General features: G+C 41.5%; 1 protein-coding gene across 2 annotated transcripts in view; it reads left to right on the top strand.

Moving 5' to 3' along the window:
* KCNK12 (potassium two pore domain channel subfamily K member 12) overlaps positions 1-21019 on the top strand; it is a 54848-nt gene extending 33829 nt beyond the window's left edge. The window contains exons 2-3 of one of the 2 annotated variants that reach the window (XM_031950445.1): positions 16041-16932; positions 20657-21019. In XM_031950445.1, coding sequence (XP_031806305.1) covers positions 16041-16932; positions 20657-20672 — 908 coding nt within the window. In that variant the 3' untranslated portion in view covers positions 20673-21019. Of the gene's footprint in view, positions 1-16040; positions 16937-20656 lie in introns of those variants that run through there. The other variant, XM_031950446.1, reaches the window with a different exon arrangement.
* The last annotated feature ends 2500 nt before the right edge of the window (positions 21020-23519 follow it).

The raw sequence follows: 23519 nt of genomic DNA, 5'->3' as shown, positions 1-23519 counted from the left end.
TGGAGGTATTGTCCTATTTGAGGACACTTAGGATGCAACAGGAAGCCAACCTCCCCCTGACCAGACGGAGTTATTTACACTCGTATTTGTCCCATAGCTATTTGTAGGGCCATGTTAACACAGAAACCCTCTTTTGGGGCCTGGAAACAGAATTCATTTGCATGGATAAGTTGTAATAGGTTTGCTTAAAAATCAATCACACTAGTCGAACAGGATGGGAACCACTCAACAGCGACCAAAATTTTAATGTCAGCCCCTCTAGGGTAACTGATCCTGGGCCTTGCCCAGTTGAGGGTGGGGTGAGGGCAGGCCTCGGATGGCCGTGTTCAAGAGAAATACAAGGAGTAGTTACTTCGGGATCTTCTGGGGAGCATCTCTGGCCCAGCTTGCCTCAGAGAAGCAGCCGATTTCTTGGCAGCTCCCCCATCTTGCCTGTAAGGTTACTTCTCCGAGTATAAACAGGCTCCCGCAGTTAACAGGATAAATATAAACACTGCCGCAAGATCAGGGCTAGAGAATTAAGCATCTCATCCTGTTCTCCCTGCTGCCACTGTGTGCCATGGAGAGAAGCAAGGAGGAACTTAGCCAGATCCTGCAGTTGGCCTGGAAAAGCTCCTGAAAGGTCTTTTAATCCATCCCCCTGCCCTTAACGGGCTCAACAAAGCCATCCCAGATAAACAAAAGCACTTCTTGACTTTAAAGCTGTGTTGGATAGAGCACTAGACCCAAGACCAGACCTTCTTGACCTGCCTCAGACTAGCAGTGTGACCCTAAATGAGTCACTTGCTCTCTGTCTGCTGTGTATAAAATGGAGATAATAAGTGCATCTACTTCCCAGGGTTATTGTGGGGATAAAATGAGATAATATGTATTAAGTGCTTTACAAACCTTAGGACAATATATAGAGGCTAACTATTATCAGAAAAAGGAAGTCCAGAAATTAATCCAAATAAATGGAGCTATTGGGACCTAGTAATTTTGGGGAATCCCATGTGTGTGGTAAATAAGACTCCTGGAAACAAGAGGTCCTAGGTTCAAATCCTGCTTTTGAAATTGCCTAGCTGTATGATCTGGGGCAAGTCACTTTGTGCCTCAGTTTGTCTGAAAAAATGAAAGAATTGGACTCAGTGGCCTTTTAGGTAACTCCCAGCTCCAAATCTATGATCCTATGATCCTCTATTTCTTGCTTCTGCCTGGATTTGAGAGGTGAAAACTGAAATGCTGGTAAATGTTTAACAACCAGCTTAGGGTAGAGGGAGGAGTCCAGTGATGAATGGGGGTTGGAGTCATGGGACACACTTTTAAATTTTATGTGCTTTATCAGCGATTTTGTTCACCACATTCTGAAGCTTTTGTTGTTCAGTCTTTGGTCGTGTCCAACTGTTTGTAATGTTATTTGGATTTTTCTTGGCAAAGTTACTAGAGTGGTTTGTCATTTTCTCCTCCAGCTCATTTTACAAATAAGGGAACTAAGGCAAACTGTTAAGTGACTTGCCCAGGCTCACACAGCTAATCCTATTGGAGGCCATATTTAAACTCAGCACTTTCTGACTTCAGGCTTAGGCACTCTCCTGTGCAATCCAGCTGCCCTTCTTAAAATTAGCAATCAATAAGACAATAAATCAAGGCCTGATATGCATAGTTTGCTGATTTTCTAAGATGTAAAATTCTCAATCAAATTGCCTGCAGCATATCCCAGACTGAAAGAGACTATAAGGATCATGGAGTGACTGAGATTTGAGTGCAGCTCATTTTCCAGTAGAGAACTGGAAGGCTGAGATTTAAGTTAATACTGGCCAGCTAATTGGTCCTCTCATTCATACACCTGGCAGATATTTAGTGAAGGCTCAGCACTACTGTAGATACTTCAAGGGGACTCAACTAAATACTGCCTGCCTGCAAGTTCTCTATGAATCTATAGATAAAGATATCTGTAGTATCTACAGATACTATGGAAAATATCTCTCTGGATCTCATTATGAAGAGAGGAATTCTTCCCATACTAGAGCCGTACCCTGATTTGATCTCATTTGATCTTCATAATAATTCACTACCATCACCAATCAATCATCAATCATCATTGACATTTTACAGGTGGGGAAAGAGAGAGGTAAAGTGACTCATCCAATGCCATAAATCTGGTAAATGTCTGAAGCTGGATCTCACTTCTTCCTGATTCCAGGGTCAGCGTTCTATCCAGTGCATGTTGCCTTTAAACTGAAATATCTTTACTGAGAAGGTATACCAAAGTCTGAAGTATAACATGTTTCTGAATCAAGGGAACACTTTTTCCTCTATACACCCATTTGGTCCCTAGGGAAAGTAGACTCAAATCTTAAGTGATTACTACAAAACATGTACCCTCACAATCTGGGGGATGAGCAGAAGCAATTTTAGAAGTCCTTTTCACCCTTCACAAATTCTGCATCAGATTCATTTTGGGGGATCTTAACTGTCATGTCAATTCACTGCTGCACTGTCAAGCACCTCAGAAATACCTCCTCACCAACTGAATTACTACTACTAACAGCTCCAGATTGCTACTAGAACATTAAATTGTTCTTCTGACTTTTTGAAGCTCATGTTTTCATAGCCTGGTTCATTTTATCTATAAGATTCATTTGCTAAGATCAGGAAAGCACGAATACAAAGAGTTAAAAAGAAATCATAGAAGCATGAATTCACAGCCAACTGGAAAGATTGTACTGTCTTTCCCCAAACCTAGAAGCTCACAGTAATTCTTCTTCCTCACTTGGAATAAGGGAGTTCAACAAGTATTTTTATCTTTGTTTTATAAATGAAGAAACTGAGGGTTCCAAAGCTTCACTCTGAAGCCGCAGTCTACAGTCGCACATCTGCCAAGGATGGGTTCAAACTCAGGTCTTTTCTGGTTCCATATCCACCAATTCTATGCACCAACACTGTCAAACTCCAATTCAAAAAAATCTATTAATGCATATAAAAAGATTCCTATGGACTGAATGTTGGTTTACTTTTTGAATAAAATGCTGATTAACAGAAGAAAAAATAAAATACATAAATAACTTAATCTTTGAAAAAGAAATTGAACAAGCCATCAATGAATTTCCTAAGTTCTAAGAAAAAATCCCTAAGACTAAAAGGATTCACACTTGAATTTTGCCAAACATTTAAAAAACAATAGATCCTAATATTATGTAAACTATTTGGAAAAATAAGCAAAGAAGGAATCCCACCAAATTTCTTTTATAATTCAATATGGTACTTATACCCCAAATTGGAAGAGTCAAAACAGAAAAAAAAAATTATAGACCAATTTCCCTAGTGAATATTGATGCAAAGAATTTAAATAAAATGCTAGTAAAGCAATAGCAATATATAAAAAGGATCATACACTCTGACCAGGTGGGATTTATGCCAGAAAATCAAAGTTGGTTCAATATTAGGAAAACTATTACCATAATTGACTATGTCAATAATAAAACCAACAGAAATCATATGATTATTTCAGTAGATGCAGAAAATGCTTCTTTGACAAAATACAGTACCCACTTCTATTAAAAACACTACAGAGCATTGGAATAAATAGGGTTTATCTTAAAACGATAAGTAATATTTATCTAAAAGTAGCAGTAAGCATTATTGTAATGGAGATAAACTAAAAACCTTCTCAATACAATCAGAGGTGAAGCAATGATACCTGTATTATTTAATTATTTTAATTATTTAATACTGTACTAATACAGTATTATTTAATACTATACTAAAAATTTTGGCAACAATAGTAATAGCACACACACACATACAAAAGGAATTAGAATATACAACGAGGAAATAAAATTATCACTCTTTACAGATGCTATGATGTTATACTTAGAAGATCCTAGGGGGAGAAAAAAAGAAGATTCTAGAGAAACAACCAAAAAACTACTTGAGACTATTAACTATTTTAGTAAAGTTGTAGACCACAAAGTAAATCCATATAAATTGTCAACATTTCTATATATTACTAACAAAGTCCAACAGCAAGAGATAGAGAAATTCCATTCAAAATAACTGTAACCAATATAAAATAGTTGGAAGTCTACCTGTCAAAACAAACCCAAGAATTATATGAACACAACTATAAATACTTCTCACACAAATAAAGTCAGATTTAAACAATTGGAAAATGAATTGCTCATGGGTAGGCCAAGCCAATATAATAAAAGTTAGACCTAAATTTATTTATTTAGTGTCACAGTAATCAAACTATTAAAAATTATTTTGTATAACTAGAAAAAAACAATAACAATTTCTCTGGAAGAAAACAAAGTTTAAGGATATCAAGGAAATCATTGGAAAAAAATGTGAAACGTGATGGTTTAGCCATACTAAATCTCAAACTGTATTATAAAATTATATAGCAATTATCAAAGCAATCTGGTATTGGCTATGAAAGAGAATAGTGGATCAGTGAAGTAGATTAAATACAAATTACATTATAGTAAATTATTATAGTAATCTAGTATATGATAAATCCAAAGACTTAAGTTTTTGAAACAAAAACTCATCATTTGACAAAAATGAGTGGGAAAACTGAAAAACAATATGGTAGAAAATAAATAAAGAGCAACATCTCATAGCATATACCAATATAAGATCAAAATTCATAAAGAGTGATATCACAAGCAAATTAAGAGAGTATTAGAATAGTTTATCTGTCAGATTTATGGATAAATGAAGAATTTAAGACCAAAAAAGATTTTTAAAAACATTACAAAATGAAGAAGAGCTAATTTTGATTATACAGAATTAAAGTTTTTCCACACACAAAACCACCACAATCAAAATTATAAAGAAAGCAGAAAACTGGGGGGAAATTTTTGCAACAAGTATCTTTGATAAAGGCCTCATTTTTCAAATATCTAGAGGACTGAGTCAAATTTATAAAAATACAAATCATTCCCTAGTTGATAAATGGCCAAAGGTGTATGAACAGGCAGTTTTCTTTTCTTTTCTTTTCTTTTTTAATAGCCTTTTATTTACAGGTTATATGTATGGGTAACTTTACAGCATTAACATTTGCCAAACCTCTTGTTCCAATTTTCACCTCTTACCCCCCCACCCCCTCCCCCAGATGGCAGGATGACCAGTAGATGTTAAATATATTAAAATATAAATTAGATACACAATAAGTATACATGACCAAACCGTTATTTTGCTGTACAAAAAGAATCGAGACTCTGAAATATTGTACAATTAGCCTGTGAAGGAAATCAAAAATGCAGGTGGGCATAAATATAGGGATTGGGAATTCAATGTAATGGTTTTTAGTCATCTCCCAGAGTTCTTTCTCTGGGCATAGTTGGTTCAGTTCATTACTGCTCCATTGGAAATGATTTGGTTGATCTCGTTGCTGAGGATGGCCAGGTCCATCAGAATTGATCATCATATAATATTGTTGTTGAAGTATATAATGATCTCCTGGTCCTGCTCATTTCACTCAGCATCAGTTCGTGTAAGTCTCTCCAGGCCTTTCTGAAATCATCCGAACAGGCAGTTTTCAAAGAAATCAGAGCAATCTTTAGTCATATGAAAAAGGGAGCTAAACACTATTGATCCGAGAAATACAAATTAAAATAACTCTAAGATACCACTGCACATCTATCAGAGTGGTGGCTAAGATGACAAAAAGGGGAAAATATTGGATGTTTGAGTTAATGTAGGAAAGCTGGGACACTAATACATTATTACAGGAGTTGTGAACTGATCCAACCATACTGGCAAGCAATTTGAAGCTATGCCCAAAGGTTTACAAAACTCTGCATACCCTTTGACCCAGCAATATCACTGCTAGTTCTATATGCCAAAGATATCCAAAAAGGGAAAAGGACCTATTTGTATAAAAATATTAATAGCAGCTCTTTTTTGTGATGACTAAGAATTGAAAATCAGAGGAATGTCCATCAATTAGGGATGAACAAACAAGCTGTGATATATAATTGTAATAGAATATTAATGTGCTATAAGAAATGACAAGCAGGATGATTTAAAAAAAAAAAAACCTGGAAAGACTTACATGAACTGATGCAAAGTGAACAGAATCAGGAGAATACTATACACAGTTATAGCAATATTGTTCAATGAAAAACTGAATAACTTAGCTATTCTCAGCAATACAATGATCCAAGACAATCCCAAAGGATCAGTGGTGTACCATGCTATCTGCCTCCAGACAAAGAACTGATATTAATTGAATACAGATTGAAGAATGCTATTTTTCACTTTCTTTCATTTTTTTCCTTTTATTCAAGTCTTATGGAATATGACTAATGTAGAAATGTTTTACGTGATTGCAAAGGAATAACCTATATCTGATTGTTTATCATCTCAGGGAAGGTCGAGGAAGGGTGAAGGAGGACCAGCATTGGAACTTGAAACTGTAAATAAAAATCTTTTAAAATGGGGGGGGGGGAGCTTTTTATTTATTGCATATTTAATTTTATCTTTTTTTATCTATTTTATCTATTTATATTTATAAAAAATAAATTTTATTTTAATCTTATCTTAGTTTTATCTTAATCCGGTCCCTGTTTTATATCTCTCATTCTTAAGATGTCTCTAACAGAGATCATTCATTTATTTTATAAGTATTTGTTAACTATGTATACTCGGTGTCAGGAATTGCTCTAGGTGCTGGAATACAAAGATGAAAACTAAATAATTTTTCCCCATAAGGAGTTTATATTCCACTGCAAAACAGTACCATTTCTTAGATAACAATTATATGAATATAAGTCTAAAATGGCTTCCATGGGTGGAGAACATGAACAACTTGGGGGATGAGGAAAGGCCTTGTGGAGGAGGCATTTGAGCTGAGCAATGAAGGGGGCTGGAGATTCCAAATGACAAAGGAGTATTTCAGGCATGGGCACAGCCCGTGCAAATCTGTCTGATACTTTTCTTCTCTCTAGGTTTTTGTGATGCTACTCTCTCCTGGCTCTCCTCCAACCTACCCAACTGCTCCTTCTCATTCTTCTGCTGGATCTTCATCAAAGTCATGCATGGTAGCTATCAGTTTCCCATAGAGCTCTGCCTTCTGCTCTCCTTTTCTCCCTCTTTACTATTTTATTCAGTGATCCCATGAATTCGTTTATTATCTTCATACTGATGATTCTCAAATCTACTTAACCAGTCATTGCCTCTCTGCTGACCTCCAGTTCCTGTGACTAATTGCCTATTGGACATCTTGAACTGTATGTCCTATAAATATCTTAAACTCAAAATGAGCACATTATCTTCCTCCCCAACCCTCTCCTCTTCCCAAATTTTTATTACTGTTGAATACACCATCTTTCCGGTTACCCAGTCTCACACCTAAGAGTGGTCTTCGACTCCTTACTCTCTCATCTCCTGTGCTCATTCTGTTTCCAAAGACTGTCAATTTTGCTTTTGTAGCATCTTTTAAATATGCCTTTTTATCCCCTCTGACACTACCATTACTCTGCTGCAGGTCTTAAACAACTCACTCCTGGACTATTGAAATAACGTGTTAGTTGGTATCTACAAGTCTCTCCCCAGCTCCAGTTCATCTTCCACTCAGCTACCACTATGTCCTCCTCTGTTCAATAAACTCTAGTAGCTTCCTGTCATCTCCAAAATCAAATGTAAAATCCTATCATGTTGAAAGCCTTTTCATAATGTGCTCCCCCATTTCAAGTCTTCTTACACCTTACTCCCCCCCAACCTCCATATTCTATGATAAAGTGCCACTGACTTCCTTGCTGGTTTTTTTTTTTTTTTTTTAATGACTCTATCTCCAGACTTATGGTCTTTCCGCTGGCTATCCTCCATGTCTTTCCCTATTAATTTCTACCTCCTGGTTACCTTGGTTACCTAATTTAAGAAATCATACCTATAGGAAGTTTTTCTTGATCCCCCTCTTAATGCTTACCTTCCCTCTGTGGACTATCTCCAGTTTATCCTGTATATCTCTCATCAAATGACAGTTATTTGCGTGATGTCTCTCCTATTAGATTAAAAGCTCCTTGAGGACAGGGAGTCTCTTTTGCCTTCCTTTGTAACCCTGGCACAGAGTAGACAATAAACGTTTATTAACTGACTGACAAGAGCTGAAAATATAATGTTCTCTCTAGGAAACAGCAAGTAAACAGCTTGGAACCAGAGTCAAAATATCAGGTCAAAGTGATGGTCTTTAAAGCAATGGGAGAGCTACTAATGATTTTTGAGCAAAGAAGTAACAAGGTTAGATTTTACCTTTAGAAGATTATTTGGCAGCTTTGTGCAAATTTGGCAGCTTTGTGCAGAATGGGGTGGAGAAGAAAGAGCCTGGAAGCAGAAAGACCAATTAGGAGACTATGATATTGTCAAGGTGAGAGAAGATGAGGATTCAAAATAAAGTAGTAACAGCTTACATCTGTAGAGGGAAATATGTCATTAAGATTAGTTTCTTAAGTTCCAGAGTCAAATTAGACAGCAGGATCTAATTCTAGGATCTTGTTTTTGTTGTGCAATTGAAACTCAGAATCAGAGCGTTTGCCAACAAGCCCCCAGTGAGTCTTTGAAATAAATGAGATCAGAAATAATGATCATAACCTCCTTTGTTAATTGGTGAGGAAATTTAGAATAAAAGAGATTAGTGACAAATCCTCTACAAAAGCCTTGGTCTTTGTAATGATACTTTGTTCTTTCACTGACATATTATTTTTTGCTTTTAGCACCCTCTGATCAGCTTGTCCCCCACCCCACAAGTTCCTACCAATTAATTTTAACCTCTGATCTAGAAGACAAAGTCTGAGTCTTGCATACAATACTTGTTCATTATTAAATTGTTTGGTTTCTGAGAAAGAGGGGATCCTGTCCCCAAAACCAGAAAGATGTACATTCTGAGTGGTTTCCCTAACTATTCTCAGGGTTTAATAAATAAGGCTGTCCAGGATTGTTACATCTCAGCAAAGCCAGACTCTATAATAGATATTGTGTGCAGTTATGTAATAAATCTCCAGAGATACCCATCAGTTCTTTGATTCCCTAGATGTTGAGTACTGATTTCAGTTCCACACTGCACCCTAGACAAAAAACCAGTCTGCTATTTCTGTTGCTGCCACTAGATTTACCAGATTTTCTTTTGGTGTTTCTTTACATTCCAAATACCCTACTTGCCAATAAACTTGATTTCTTCCTGTTATTCTAATATTCCTCATCTTTTCCAGACTATGCCTTTTCTTCTGCTATTCCCTCCTCCAGGAGTATCCTTATGTCCATCTCTCCCATCTACTATATGAAGTCTTCCAGTAATCTGCAGCCACAGTGTCTCTACGGCTCCTCTGCATTCTCTTATCACATTACCCTGTGGGGCCCTTCCTTGTTGTAAGTCCCTTGATGATAAGGCTCTTATCTTAAATAATTTTTTCACAGAAACCTATTAGGAAGAGAATTCATAAGTCATATAATACAATTTATATCTGAACTAGAATCCTCTTTACAATATACATGATAGTCATCCAGCTTAAAAATCTCTAGCAAAGGAGAATTTTCTACTTCCAAAACAACATAATTCACTTTTGGATAGGTCTAATTGTTTGGAAGGTTTTCCTGACATCAAACAATTCTTTCTGCAACTTCCACCATATTTGGATGGATGAATTTGGGGATAGAGGGACTGATGGATGGATGGATAGAGGGATGGATGGATGGATGGATGGATGTTCTCTTACTCTCCCTGCAGCTTCTCTTTATGCAACTTACATTATACTTTGATGGATGGATAGAGGGATAGTTAGATATTTTCTGATCCTTCCTGCTGCCTCTCTTTCTACAGCTTCCATCATATTTAGATGGTGCGATAAATGAAGAGATGTTCTTTGACCCTTCCTACAGTCTTTCTGTTCAGCAACATTACATTAAAAGCCTTGCCTTTAGGGATGCTTTTCTGCAATTTCCTTCTTTCATTTTGCTGAAGGCTGCAGCAAGAAAGCTTACATCTGTGGAGGGAAATATGTCATTAAGGTTGGTTTCTTAAATTCCAGAGTCAAATTAGACAGCAGGATCTAATTCTAGGATCTTGGCTTTATTGTGCAATTGAAGCTCAGAATCAGAATGTTTGCCAACAAGCCCCCAGCGAGTCTGAAATCCTTGTTGCAGTATTACAGTATAATAATTACAGTATTACCTGTAGGTAATACTACAGGTGCTTCTTTGTTTGAGAAGGCAACAACAGGAAAATCATGGGAAGGAGTTATAGTTTTTGTCAAAGCAGCAAACTGAATCTGCTTTCTGCAGATCTTGGATGGCAGCTAAATCACATTATAAACAAAATATCCTGCTCTTGGATGTGAACCTCTTGTTACTGGAGAACCAAGAATTGAAAGAAAAAGGTTTTCACAGGAAAGGTGAGTGTTGTCTTCTTGAAGCTATGAACTCCCTACAGTAGGATAAGGATACTTGCCCACAGCAGATTTGTTTCTACAAAACCAGGCCCAGGATCCTGCCCAGGGGCTCAAATGACAGGCTCCCTGACTCCCCAGAGACCGCTAAATAGTGCACTGGAATCAGGATCCTTCACTCTTAGCAGCTGTGTGACCCTGGGCACTAACTTCTGTCAGCCTTAGTTTTCTCATGTGTAAATAGAGATAATAAAAGATGCTATCTCATGGAGCTCAGATGATATACTATCTGTTAAATGCTTAGGATAGTGCCTAACACAAAGCAGAAATTTAATAAATGCTTGTTCCCTTCCCCCTCCCCATACTTGGTAGTCCAAGAAAAAGAAGCCCAACATCCTTCTTGTCCTGGAAATTCATTCCACCCCTGCACCCCTTCTTCTGAGTGGTCAATTCCTCCCAGAACCTCCATTTCAAGGGGAGTTCTCAGCCCATTCGTGTCTTCATTCCTCTCTAGACTCTCTCCACCATACTCTTACTATCCTCTCCTAAGCTCCGTATATGTGCTATCCTTCCCAATTTAGTGAGCTTTTGAGGAAGGACAGTTATCTTTCTTTCATCTTATATTTGTATTCTCATTGCTCGGCACAGGGCCCAGCACATACTAAGTGCTTGTTGAGTTGACTCAACAACAAACCACCTGTTTTTCTTGTAACTGGTAAGGATAACATATTCTTAAAGAGCTGGGTCTGAGCTGAGAGTTTTCCCAAATAACATGAAGAGTCTTCAGAACAGACAGTTTAAATGTTACATTTGAAAGTTTAGGTAAACTGAGAGACAAAGTACTGAGAATGATCAATTTAATAGGCTAGCAGTAACCAATAAATTGGATCAGTAACCTCTCTCAATCACCAAAGACCTTAAATGAGGACCTACAATCTTTTATAACAATTAGATGATCTGGTAAAATCTCAAGCAATACAGGCATGTCTTGTGATTGGCTTGAGATTACATTATTTGTACCTCCCATTCTGAAACCCCCTTAACTATAGCCAAGACTTGAAGAGATTCCCAGTCAAAGGGAAGGTTTAGCCTTTAGGTTTATCAAGTTTATCTGGTAATGGGTGGGTTTACAAAGGAGGAACTAACTACAAAAGTTTGACTTAGGCAAGTTTTTCTGGGGATATGGGGAATATGAAATCTTCCTTGATTATCTTAGCAAAATGGATTTCAAATCAATCTTTAATTTTATGCTACTTTTGAAGTGGGGAAGAGGATACCAGCAGGAGCAAAAATGGCAAATAAAAATAAAAATAGAGCCAAAGCCCCATGTGGTTCAACTGTTTATCTTTGCCAATATTTTAATGGCAATGTCAAGTCCTTTTTCAGGTGTGTGTAAGATCTGGATTTGCATGATATTGTATTGGGTTTGCATTGTACCCAGAAGATGGAGCAGGAACCAAAGGGGATTTGGGGTAGGAGAATTCCAATAACAATGTACACGTTTTGTGGTGATGGGACAAGTCAGTCTTTCAAGTTCCAACTATGTTCTGACTCCCTCCTACTGTTTGCATTCCAGAGATGGATAAAATAAGGTAGGTTGAGTTCTCAAAGCTAGCAGTCATGTGAATAGGTGAATGAGAGTTGATATTATTCTCATTGACACATATTTTAATTATTTCACTTAAACATTTATTCTAAAATTACATGGAAGATTAATTAGGAAACACAGCAGGAATCAAGAAAAGAGAAGACTTTTTCCAGACTAGAATGGAAACAATCTGTGAAATTTGGATAATTCACATAGAGGAATGTCATACTACTCCTAATGGAATAATGCTATGGGGGAAATAATAGCAATAGCCAACTCTTGGCTGGTCATAGTTAGATGTGCTAAGTTTGGAGGCAAGAGCATTTATTTATCTGCCCGAGTTTCATTCCAGCCTCAGACACTCACAAATTGGGTGACCTTTGGCAAGTCATTTAACTTTATTTGCCTTAGCTTCCTCATCTGTAAAATGAACTGGAGAAGGAAAGAGAAAAACACTCTGGTATTTTTGCCAAGGAAAATCCAAACAGAGTCAATGAAGAGTCAGATATGACTAAAATGATAGAACAACAACATGGCAGGGCCTCAGAGGGCCTGAAGGTGTTGAGTAGTGCAATGATTCTGTTCTGGGTCTGGACATGCATTACAGTGGCTCAGTTCCAATCACTGCCTCCTCAGTCTTTTTCCCTCGTGCTTCCCCCTAGACCTGGCCAATGCCCCAGAAGATGCTCAACTTGCCAGCAAAGGTAAGAGACTGAAGGTCCATGAGTTGACTGGAAGAACTCTTCCAATTGGCCAGTTTCATCTTTTTCTCCTTTTCAGAAGTCCTCATACTTTGATCTGATGACTTCAAATCCATAGGCACAATCCCTTTAAATTTCCTGCCTCAGCTTTCTCTGTCAATCTGTGTGGTTGTGAGAGGTCTATAGTCTTGTTTATTTTGGAACTGCAAGGACAGGAGCATTATATCTGTGAAGGAAACCCAGTCTTTGATGCTCCCTAGAGCAGAGCCCATCTCTGCAGATAAATGTGCCTTGGAAGACAGGTTCAGCTATAATGAGGTGGTTGTCCAAATTCCAGGATCAGGGACAATAAGAGAAGCAGATTGTTGGAGTTGACAATATGCTGATCCTGAGTTTCTCATCCTTTTGTTTCTAGCAGACAGAGCAGCTTAGTCAGGCAAAAGAAACCTGTTGAAGTTAATATGTTGGAACCTAAACAAGGTATTGATATAAAATTCAGAAAGTGTGAGAAAGAAACAAACGGTTTTTTGAAAGCAGTAGAGTCTGAGATCAAGAGAATGGAGAACAAAGCCCAGTCAGGAATATGTCCCTTTAAATCTAAACCAGTGGTAGCAGCTAGGTAGAGTTTAAATCCAGCCTCAGACACTTCACACTTATTAGCTGTGTGATCCTGGGCAAATCACTCAACCCCAATTGCCTTCTTCTCCCCCCTCTTCCCCCCCCCCCAAAGAAAAGAATCTAAAGCAGCCTCTCCTGCTACCAAAAAAAAGTGGTTCAATGAAATCATAGGTTCACTAGCTTCTTCTATTGGGAACTATTCAGTCAACTATCTTGATTTTACAAGTTTTGTATATTTAAACATTTAACAAAGTGACTGGTCTCACTAAAGACATTTTTCCCAAAGATCACTTATTGATCAGTTGTTTTCAATTATGTGTGACCCCATCTTAGCAAAGATATTAGAGTGGATTATCTTCCCTTCTCCAGCTTATTTAACAAGTGAGTAACTGAGGCAAACAAGATCACACAGATAGTGTCTGAGGCCAGAGCTGAACTCAGAAAGATGTTTTCCTGACTCTTGGTCTGGCTCTCTATCTACCATGCCATCTAGGTGCCCTGAAAGTGTGGAAAACTACTTGAAAAGTGAAAAGTCAAACTATTTTATGCTTATTTAGAACTGGTTTCTTTTTTAAAAAATATTGATATCTTTTTCTTTCTTTTCTTTTTAATTTATGGAATAAAACAAGTATTTCCATAAAAAATGACGATTGCACCTTTCTTTCTTTTTTCCTTTTTTTCTTCTCTCCCTTTCCCCCTTTAGAGATTGCTATCATTAGACACAAATAGGTGGCTATATAAACAGATATATGTAAACAATTATTTTATTTATCAGTTCTTTTTTCTGGGTACTGATAGAATCTTCTTTCATTGGTCCTTTATAGTTAATTTAGGCATTTGTAATAGTCAAAATACCTTATTTGTTCAAAGTTGTTCTTAAAACAGTATTGCTGTTACTATATACAATGTCCTCTTAGTTCTGCTCATCTCACTCTTCATTATTTTATGTAAATTTTTCAATGTTTTTCTAGAATCATTCGGCTTATTTGCTATTAATACCTTCGACATCACTTTTATTTCCAAATATGCCTCTCCTTCCCAAGAGAGCCATCCCTTGTCAAATAAAATTTTAAAAAAGGGGGGGGGGGACAAAAATTATTTTCAGTAAAACTAAGCAAGCTATAACAATGTCATTGTTCCATATGAATAGCCCCCTATTGGTTAGAGAAGAGAAGGTGCATTTTTTTCATTCTTCTCTAGGGCTAAGGCTGGGCATCATTATTACATAGTTCTAAATGAACTCTTTCTTTTTTTTTCTGTTACTCTTCTGATACATAGTGAATAACAGTGATGTTACTCTTACAATTACTGCAAACATGAAATCCTAGTGGTCCGAAGGAGCTATCAGCCAGATAACGTGTGTGATGATCATTCCAGGAATGATTTAACAGTAAATTCTCCAGCAAGATGTGAATTCCAAATACACACACAAAATCAGCAGTGAACTTGGGAGTCCCTCCGGAAGGTTAGGTCTGGGAAGCTGAAGAGTCGGAAAATGCAAAGTCAGAGGGCAGGAAATTCCGGCTTAATCTACTTCTGCTGCAAAGAAAAATAGCCACGCGATAACATTCTGGAGACAAGCCTCTGAACCCTAAGCACAAACTCCGAGCACAAAGAGTCACCATTCTCTGTACGGTCTTGGCGATGGGCTCTGTTTCAAACCTCTTCAGTCTGATAGGACAAGGATACTTCCATGGCGCAGTCTGAGACGGCAGAGCAGGCTTTCGGCAGGGCCACAGCGTAGTAGCTTATATTCCTGTTGTGCTTTCTAGTTTATAAGAAAAAGAGCGCTGATTTTGACAGTATGGTGCAATTTCCAAAGCCTCCAACAACGGTCCCAGGAGTTAGGTGGTAGTGTCAGGCCCATTTCACTGGCCAGTTAATGTAAGTTGGCTAACGCCCATTGGGGCTTTTCTTGGCAAAGATCCTGGAGGTTTTTTTTGGCATTTCCTTCTCCAGCTCATTTTGCAGAGGAGGAAACTGAGGCAGACAGCTAAGAGCCTGTGACCCAGAGTCACACCGCCAGTGTCTGAGGCCACATTGAGCTAAGAAGGACTGAATCATTTGCTCGCAGACTAGCGGAGCGGCAGGACCGGTACTCAGACGCGGGTCTGTGGGCTCTATCAGGCTACACTTCCCCTCACGAAAACCACCCGCTGTACGTATAATAGAGACTTCCGCGTACCCCGAGTCAGGCTGTACGTTAAAGCCCAAGGCAGAGAGCAGGGCCGCGCTGCCCGGGGGACAGCCGGGTCCGTGGTCGGGGAATTTTTCAGGGTGTTTCGGGAATCGGTTGAGGGAACGCCGAGTCCCTCACGGAATTCAGTCTCCCTCCCAGCGCTGCCCAAAGACGGGGGAAACTTGGGAAAGTGTCATTTGGGGAAATAACCCCCAGTAACGGCGCCTTTCCCGTTAGACTGCCTTGTGCGCGGCCGGTGGGCGGCGAGCTCCGCGAGGGCCGGGACTGCCTTGCCCGCAGAACTTCCGGCCCCAATGTCCGCTTCTTCCCGCCCGAGCCATGTCCTCCTCCATTTTTTACTTTAGCACCGGGTCTTGACCGAGCGGAACCGCAATTGAGAATTATAACCCTTGGGGCAGAGATGGGGAGGAGTCGGGACGGAGAGGGACCAAAGACCCCCCCCAGCCCCCGCAGGAGCTGCCGCGGCAGCCGAGGCCCGCGTCCCAAATGGCCGCCGCCCTCAGGGAGGCCCAGGCGCGGCCTCGCGGCCCAGGCCCCCTTTCACCGTGTCTGCTCTGTCTCTGCAGGGTTCGGCATGACCACGCCCTCTACGGTGGCCGGGAAGGCCTTCCTCATCGCCTACGGCCTGTTTGGCTGTGCGGGCACCATCCTCTTCTTCAACCTCTTCCTGGAGCGCATCATCTCGCTGCTGGCCTTCATCATGCGGGCCTGCCACGAGCGGCAGCTGCGCCGCAGCGGGCTGCTGCCCCCCGCCTTCCGGCGCGGCTCGGCCCTGTCGGAGGCCGACAGCCTGGTGGGCTGGAAGCCCTCCGTCTACCACGTGATGCTCATCCTGGGCATCTTCGCCATCCTCCTGTCGTGCTGCGCCTCGGCCATGTACACCAGCGTGGAGGGCTGGGACTACGTGGACTCGCTCTACTACTGCTTCGTGACTTTCAGCACCATCGGCTTCGGGGACCTGGTCAGCAGCCAGCACGAGGCCTACCGCCACCAGGGCCTCTACAGGCTGGGCAACTTCCTCTTCATCCTCATGGGCGTCTGCTGCATCTACTCCCTCTTCAACGTCATTTCCATCATCATCAAGCAGGTTCTGAACTGGATGCTGAAGAAGCTCAGCTGCCAGTGCTGCGGCCGCTGCCGGAGGCCCAGCTCCCGCCTGGGGCGGCGCAACGCCATCACCCCCGGCTCCCGCCTCCGGCACCACCTCAACGCCCTCGAGGCCGACGGGCACTACGACAGCGACGCCGAGGGCCGCCGGCTCTCGGGAGAGATGATCTCCATGCGGGACTTGATCGCCTCCAACAAGGTCTCGCTGGCTCTCCTGCAGAAGCAGCTCTCCGAGACGGCCAACGGCTACCCCCGCAGCGTCTGCGTCAACACCCGGCAGAACGGCTTCTCGGGCGGGGTGGGGGCTCTCGGGATCATGAACAACCGACTGGCGGAAACCAGCGACTCCAGGTAGAGGGGGCGGGGGGGGGGGGACGTGGGGGGGGGCTTTTTAAACTTTCCCTATGAGGAGCGGGCGGTCCTGCCGGCGCGACGGATCACTTCCGGTTTCAGAAGATCCCGCGTCCCTCCCCGAGGCCTTGGGAACCCGGCTCTGGCGGGCAGGCCCCTCCGCTCCGGGGAGAAGAAAGCCCGGTTCTCGCCGCCGCCGCCGCCGGGAGAAGCGCGGGGAGCGCTCCCCTGCCCGGAAGCGGCTTTCTCCTGAACCCCAGGATCTGGTGCGGGTCTCACGGCTCCGGATTAAAGCCCCGGATCTACCATTTGGACCGGAAATAGTGGTTTGTGTTGTGTTCTCCGAAATGACAGCTAGTTATAGCAGGCGGGGGAGGGGAGAGCCGCGGGCTGCGTAGATGTGTATGCAGATGTGCGTGCGCATCTGTTATACGCCCAACATGATGCTAAACATTCTGCAAGGAGACGCAGCGAGTCACTTAGTCAGGCCGCGGCTCCCCCAGTTCTGAAAATGCACCAAACGAGGAGAATTGTTTTGTCCTTTTCTCAGCTTGGAGCTCTAGGCCCAAGGGGGCCGCGCGCCCTCTCTGACCCTGAGGCAGAACCCCGCGTCCTGGGAACACCGCTGGGGGAGGGAGGAAAGAAATGAAGGGGGGGGTGGGGGGGGGCAAAGGCAAAGTGGAGGGCAGCCCCTCCCCAGCCCCTGCCAGGCCTGCATGGCCTCAGGAAGATGTAACTCCACAGGAAGACAGCGCACTCGCGCGGTTTGGTCTGCAAGTCACCCAGAATTGCCCACAGTTCTTAGCGATGCTTTTCAGTGTTACCTGAGAATTTCCGACTCTTCCACAGGAAGACTCTAACTTTTCAAATCGTTTTCATCCTGATCAGTTTAGAAACAGTCTTATGGATACCCCAAAAGCCCCCTCCTCAGTCAGCCCAATAGTCAGTCAAAGCTCCATTACCCATTCTAACAGGGAGGAGGAAGCAGCAGATAATCCCAAAGCCAGCCTCATTGACTTCTGGGATATGTCATGTTATTTGGAGCGGGAGGGACATCAGAATGTCCTTCTTAATTCTCATTAGTCGGGCTAATGTTAAAATTATTTAGCATTCCTTGCCTCTACATATCAGCTAAGATTCTTGGGCAGTTGTGGTCGCGGAACCAGTGTGGATGAGAAGAGGAGAGACCTGTCTGACGTTAACATTTCACTTTGGGGAACCCCTAAGCTGGTTTGCCCTCTCACCCTTCACACTAACTGGTTTACGCATTAACAGAAAGACAAAAGGTTGAAGCTCCAATGGCAGAGGTTGCCCTGTTCATGGTGAGAGCAAATGATCCTGTGCCATTTTCCATTCCTAATGATCTTTAGGATAAGAAGCCCTGAAGTGTATTTGATGATAGAGTCAGAGAACTATTCTGAGATCATCATCTTTTTAAATGAATGGCTCAGAGGGAGAAAAGCTCTTCTTTAATATGAATACATTCCGGGCCTATCACTAGAGACAGCCCCTAATATGGATTAAATTACTGGGAGATAACAAAAAGAGATGTGGTTCATGAGGTCACAGATTACAGCTAGTCCAATGCCATCTATTTTTTTTTTTTAAACAGATTAGGAAACTGAGACCAGAGAGACTGAGTGATTTGGCCATTGTCCCGTAGGGATAGAGCCAAGATTCTAATATAGCTCTTCTCACTCCAAATATATACACTGTTTTCACTGCACCATACTGCTGGGAAATTTCCCTAAAAGTTAAGTAAGCATCTGTATCTGATGTGTGTGTGTGTGTGTGTGTGTGGTGTGTCTATATATAGCCACGTCACACACACCACACACACACACACACACACATATTTTATGTATAACCAGGAGGAAGTACCCACAATGGTAAGATCACAGATACATCCAAGTACATAGATATATATATACATACATATTCATATTATATAAAAAGATTGAATGATAAATTTCTTTTCTCCCTCATGCATACTGAGCCAGATCCTAGCAAGAAAAAAAGATTAATTTAAGAGACAATAATTTGATTCAATCACTGAAAAGGGAAAGTGAGGCAGAGAATCCCCCTGGGAGTAGGACCAGAGCTTTGAATTTTGAGGGGTCTTAAAGGTCATTTAGGCCAATCTCCTCAGGTTTCAGTGACTTGCCCCATAATGCCATAGAAAGTGAGAGAAACAGTGTGGCCCAGTGGAAGAGTGCTGGATCTGGAGTCAGGAAGACCTTAAATTCGGCCTCTGACACTTAACATGCTGGGTGACCACCTGCAAATCATTTTCCCTCTCTGAGCTTCCATTTCCTACCTGTAGGATACCTGTAGTAATTACCTCACAGGGTTGTTGTGAGGCTCAAAGTAATGTTCAGGAATCCCCTACACCTACAGTGAAATTCCAGCTCCAGGGGAAAAAAAAAAAAAGAAAGAAAAAAACAGAAAACAATTAGTGAACTTTAAAGTGAGACATTAATGTTCCTATTAGCAGTAGTGGTAAGAGGCAGAGTTGGATTTGAACTCAGATCCTCATATTCCAAACCCAGCATTAAATGTTCTGTGTCAGTTAAGATGGATATTAGAGAATGAGAACCATGCCAAACTGTGTTAACTAAAATGAAGGAGGAGAATCTTCCAAAGGATCCAAAAGCTATTAGCCATGACTTCCGAAGGTAAAGTTCTGAGATAGAACCTTCTGAAGGCTAACATTGTAAGAGCTGCTGTCATGAGTCCTAGACCTCAGAATGTATTGCCATTGTCAAAGACTAACCAAAACTACTTCCTGAAAACGCCTCCCTCCTCTTATGTCTCCACCTCAGTTAGGTGGATGGACTAAGGTCACTTCTTGAGAATCTTCCAGTAGGAGGATTCCCTGTTACTTCATCACTTTCATCACCTCTTAACCAAATTACTCAAAGGCTATTGGAATGTGTTATTTAGGGATTTCTTACTTTCAAAAGGGCAGGCTTCCAAATATGCAAGTGATATTTAGAATGGCAAATACAAAAGGATCAATGGGAGATCAGAATCATGTATCAAAAGGAGAGAAAAAGAGTACTCTGCTCCTTCAAATGGTGACTGGTGACCATGATAGACACCCAAGGAAGAACTCCTAGAAAGGCAGACAGAAACAGGCAAAGAGACAAGAAGCTAGAGATAAACAGAGAAAGGGAGAGACAGAGACAAAGATTCAGGAAAAGTTACACAGAAAGAGATGGACAGAGAAAGGAAGGGGGCAGAAAAGAAAAAAGTCAGAAAGGAGAGAGAGACAAAGAGGGAAAGTTACAGAGAGAGACAGAGATGGACAGAGAAAGGAAGGGAGAGGGAGAAAAGGAAAGAGAGACAAAGAGGAAACATTAGAGAGAGACAGACAGAGAAAGGAAGGGAGAGGGGGGAAAGAAAGAGAGAAAAATGTCTCTCCACGTCCAAGCCAATGACAATCTAGAAATAAAGTTTATCCCTTTAAAAGAACAAAAGATCCAATTAGAGGTGTCACTCGGGTAACATGAAATAACATCAGGAATTTTCTGAAAAATTTGGAGCAGGAATTATATAGATTCATTGTCATATATAGACTTTGCCTATCAAGGCAAAATAGCTGTCCTTCCAAAGCAAGCACGTCCTGAAAGCAAGAAAGTGGCTTAGTCATACTTAATCAAGGTGGAGATGTAGATGCAAGTAGAATCACCATAGTCAACCCCGTTTCTCCATTTGCCTACAGACAGGACTACATTTGAACCCATCCCAGGAAGAAGAGAAGAGCTGATCTTATCTACAGGAAAAGAGAGCCCCAGATATACCTCAGCAAACCTATTTCCAGCTGTCAGGAAATACTCCCTGAAGTCAAACCCAGATCCCCCAGATCTCACAGGAACCTTAGCACAATTTTTGCTTCTTGCCATCTGCACCAGCTTCCCCATGACCTGAGCTGAGCTGGTAAAAGGTATGTCTCTCATCTCAGGGCACTGCACCTCAGAACTTAGGAGGTTTCAGCTAAAAATCATGGGACTCCAAGTGCCAGCAACAGCTTCCAAAGAACCTCTGTCTCTAAGAACATAGCGTGATTAAAGTTGGCTTATTAGTACAGACTTGACACCCTAATTGCTGTTTCATTTGTCACTCTGATCCTTGAGGGAGTGTACCAAGAACACAGGAGCTCTTTGGGAAACACTGAACCTGGAAGCTTGGCTGAGTCTTTTTCTAGCTCCCTCCACCTCCTCTTCCAAGGACCGGGTTCCTCAGCCCTCTGCCCACAACTGCATGAGTCCAGAGTCTGCTCTTTGCCCTTTCTCTACAGCAGCTGTGCCAGCTGCCTTGCCCAGGGCAGTCCAAGCAGAGCCACTCCTAGATTTTCCCAGACTGCCAGAGAATTCGGGGGGGGGGGGTGTTCCATACTGGTAAAAAGATAATGACTCATTCCCAGCGCTTTTAAAGTCCCACGCAAGCACTTTCCCCTTTCCTATAATCCAACTTTGTCTCATCCAATTTCAGTACTTAGCTCTCCCAACCTTACGATAGCAAGGCATTTAAAACAGCTGTCAACTGAACCTTGTCTCAGAGGAAGCTTGGGCTGACAATTTCAGAAGCTCTCCATTTTTGGAAGTCGCTCTTGGCCCATACCTGTGGCCCACTAGTCGCTGTCTGAGCAGGAGCCCCGGACAGCAGTCCGTTCCAGCTGGATCTCTGTTAGGGGCTTTTCAGTGTTGCCCAGAGCTGAGCCTCGCGGTCCAGGCTCACCCCTCAGACCTGAGAGCTCAGGCTCCAAGTTTCTAAGTGACTAACTTACAGAAAACAGGAAATCCAAGTGAGTGGGAAGGGGGAGAATAAACAATTAGGGTCTCCTTTCTATAATTACCAAAGGCTTCCACATATCTTTCCTCAAGTTATCAGGCTGGTAAGGAAGCTTCAGCAGATCTTGAGAGGAAATGTCTTTAGAATATCCCAGGCCTCTGTGTTACATACAAAGCTGATGGGACTGCATCCCACTCCTATATTCCATTGCAGAGGGTTCAACAGGTCTAATGCCCAAGAACTCATCATAGCAGATGACTAAACACTATAGGGCATGTGTGCATGTATATATAGGACTCAGCCTTACAATGGACCACCACTGTCCACTTGCCCAGGAAGAATCAGGGTTTAGACCAAGTAGGGAGAAAACATTGCCAGTCTCATCTCCCAGAACCAAGGAAAACAAATCTGGTCTGGAAATTTTGATGTACTTCTTTGCAAAGACTATATACGTTTTACACACAATGGTAAGCTTCCAAAAGAAAACCCTGGAAAATCTTCCCACTAAGTCTTCCCCAAGTCTTGTAATCCTGAGAAATGCACTGGGGTCAATCTCATGCCAATGGAGTGATCAGAACAGGGACTGATTTAATTGGAGTCCTCCCCTCAGAACAGAATCTGTCTGGGAACCTGAGTCAGGCAGACAAGCAGGAGGGCAGGCTGCAGAAGCAATACAAACCCCTGCTCAGTTCAATCTTACTGTAACTTTCTACCTTCAAAAAGCACAAGCAACAATCTGGATGCCTGGAAAACACTGAGACAAACCACTGCTTTCTGCAGCTCAGGTCTGCAGGAGAAGAGCTGTTGGGGATTTTCTTTGTTTATTTGTTATTATTGTTTTTTAACCTGCCTACCCCTGCTGGTAACTTCCTACCTGCAGGGATGGAAGCTGGTGAGGAATAGGAAGAGGAGGAGGAGGAAGAGGAAGAAGAGAAGGAAGCTCCATTTGCTTCCCTTAGGGAATAGTTTAACTTTGTGGAGTAAATTGAAGTGAATAAAACTTTAGGCACTACCTTGGTAAACAGGTATACATTCATCCATGTATTTTTGGAGAAATGGTAGGAATTATGCACTGCACTGGCCTATCTCCTTTCTTCCTACCCCCATCCCCAGGCAAAAAAAAAAAAAAAGGCAAACCTTGCTTTATGAACTCTTTTTGTATGCAATGTGTACACCTTAGAAGGGGATCAAAGCATGTCTAGCCCAACTGTGAGAGGGCTTTCTTAAATGATACATTTATTTTTCTGAGTAGTACTCCGAAGGGATGATCAAATTAATGATAAATAAAAAGAAACCTGACATAATTTAAGCCATTCTCAGTCTGTCTTTCAATCTTGCCTTCTTTTACTCCTCTACCTGCTTCCCCCAGCCTCTGCAATAGAAGCTTCCTCACAAGTGTTGCCAGATCTTGACCTTCTCTCCACCAAAGGGTCCTTGAATAAATGACAGGTAGTCTATACACTTGGATTGAGGGGGAAGAGGATTACATTTATTTCAACATAATCAATTGCCTTCATAATCCTATGCATTTTATTTTATGTATTTAAAAACATTCTGAGAAGGGATGCAGACTGTCACTCCATGGCACACAAAAAGGTTAAGAATGCATCAAGAATACTATTTGATTACTGGGGCTTAAGAAATAAATATTAGAAAACATGAGGCTGTGAGATAGTTTTAATTGGTTGTTGTACTTTGCACTTGGAGGAGGTTCCTTGCTACCAATCATTGTAGGTAACCTTCTCTTGCCATTTGCTGCCTGTTCATAGATTTTTGCATGGAAAGAACCTGAA

The sequence above is a fragment of the Sarcophilus harrisii genome, chromosome 2 (genome assembly GCF_902635505.1).
Source record: "Sarcophilus harrisii chromosome 2, mSarHar1.11, whole genome shotgun sequence".
NCBI classification, from domain to species: domain Eukaryota; kingdom Metazoa; phylum Chordata; class Mammalia; order Dasyuromorphia; family Dasyuridae; genus Sarcophilus; species Sarcophilus harrisii.
The sequence above is the reverse complement of the archived record's forward strand: the minus strand, read 5'-3'. Positions and strand labels throughout refer to the sequence as shown.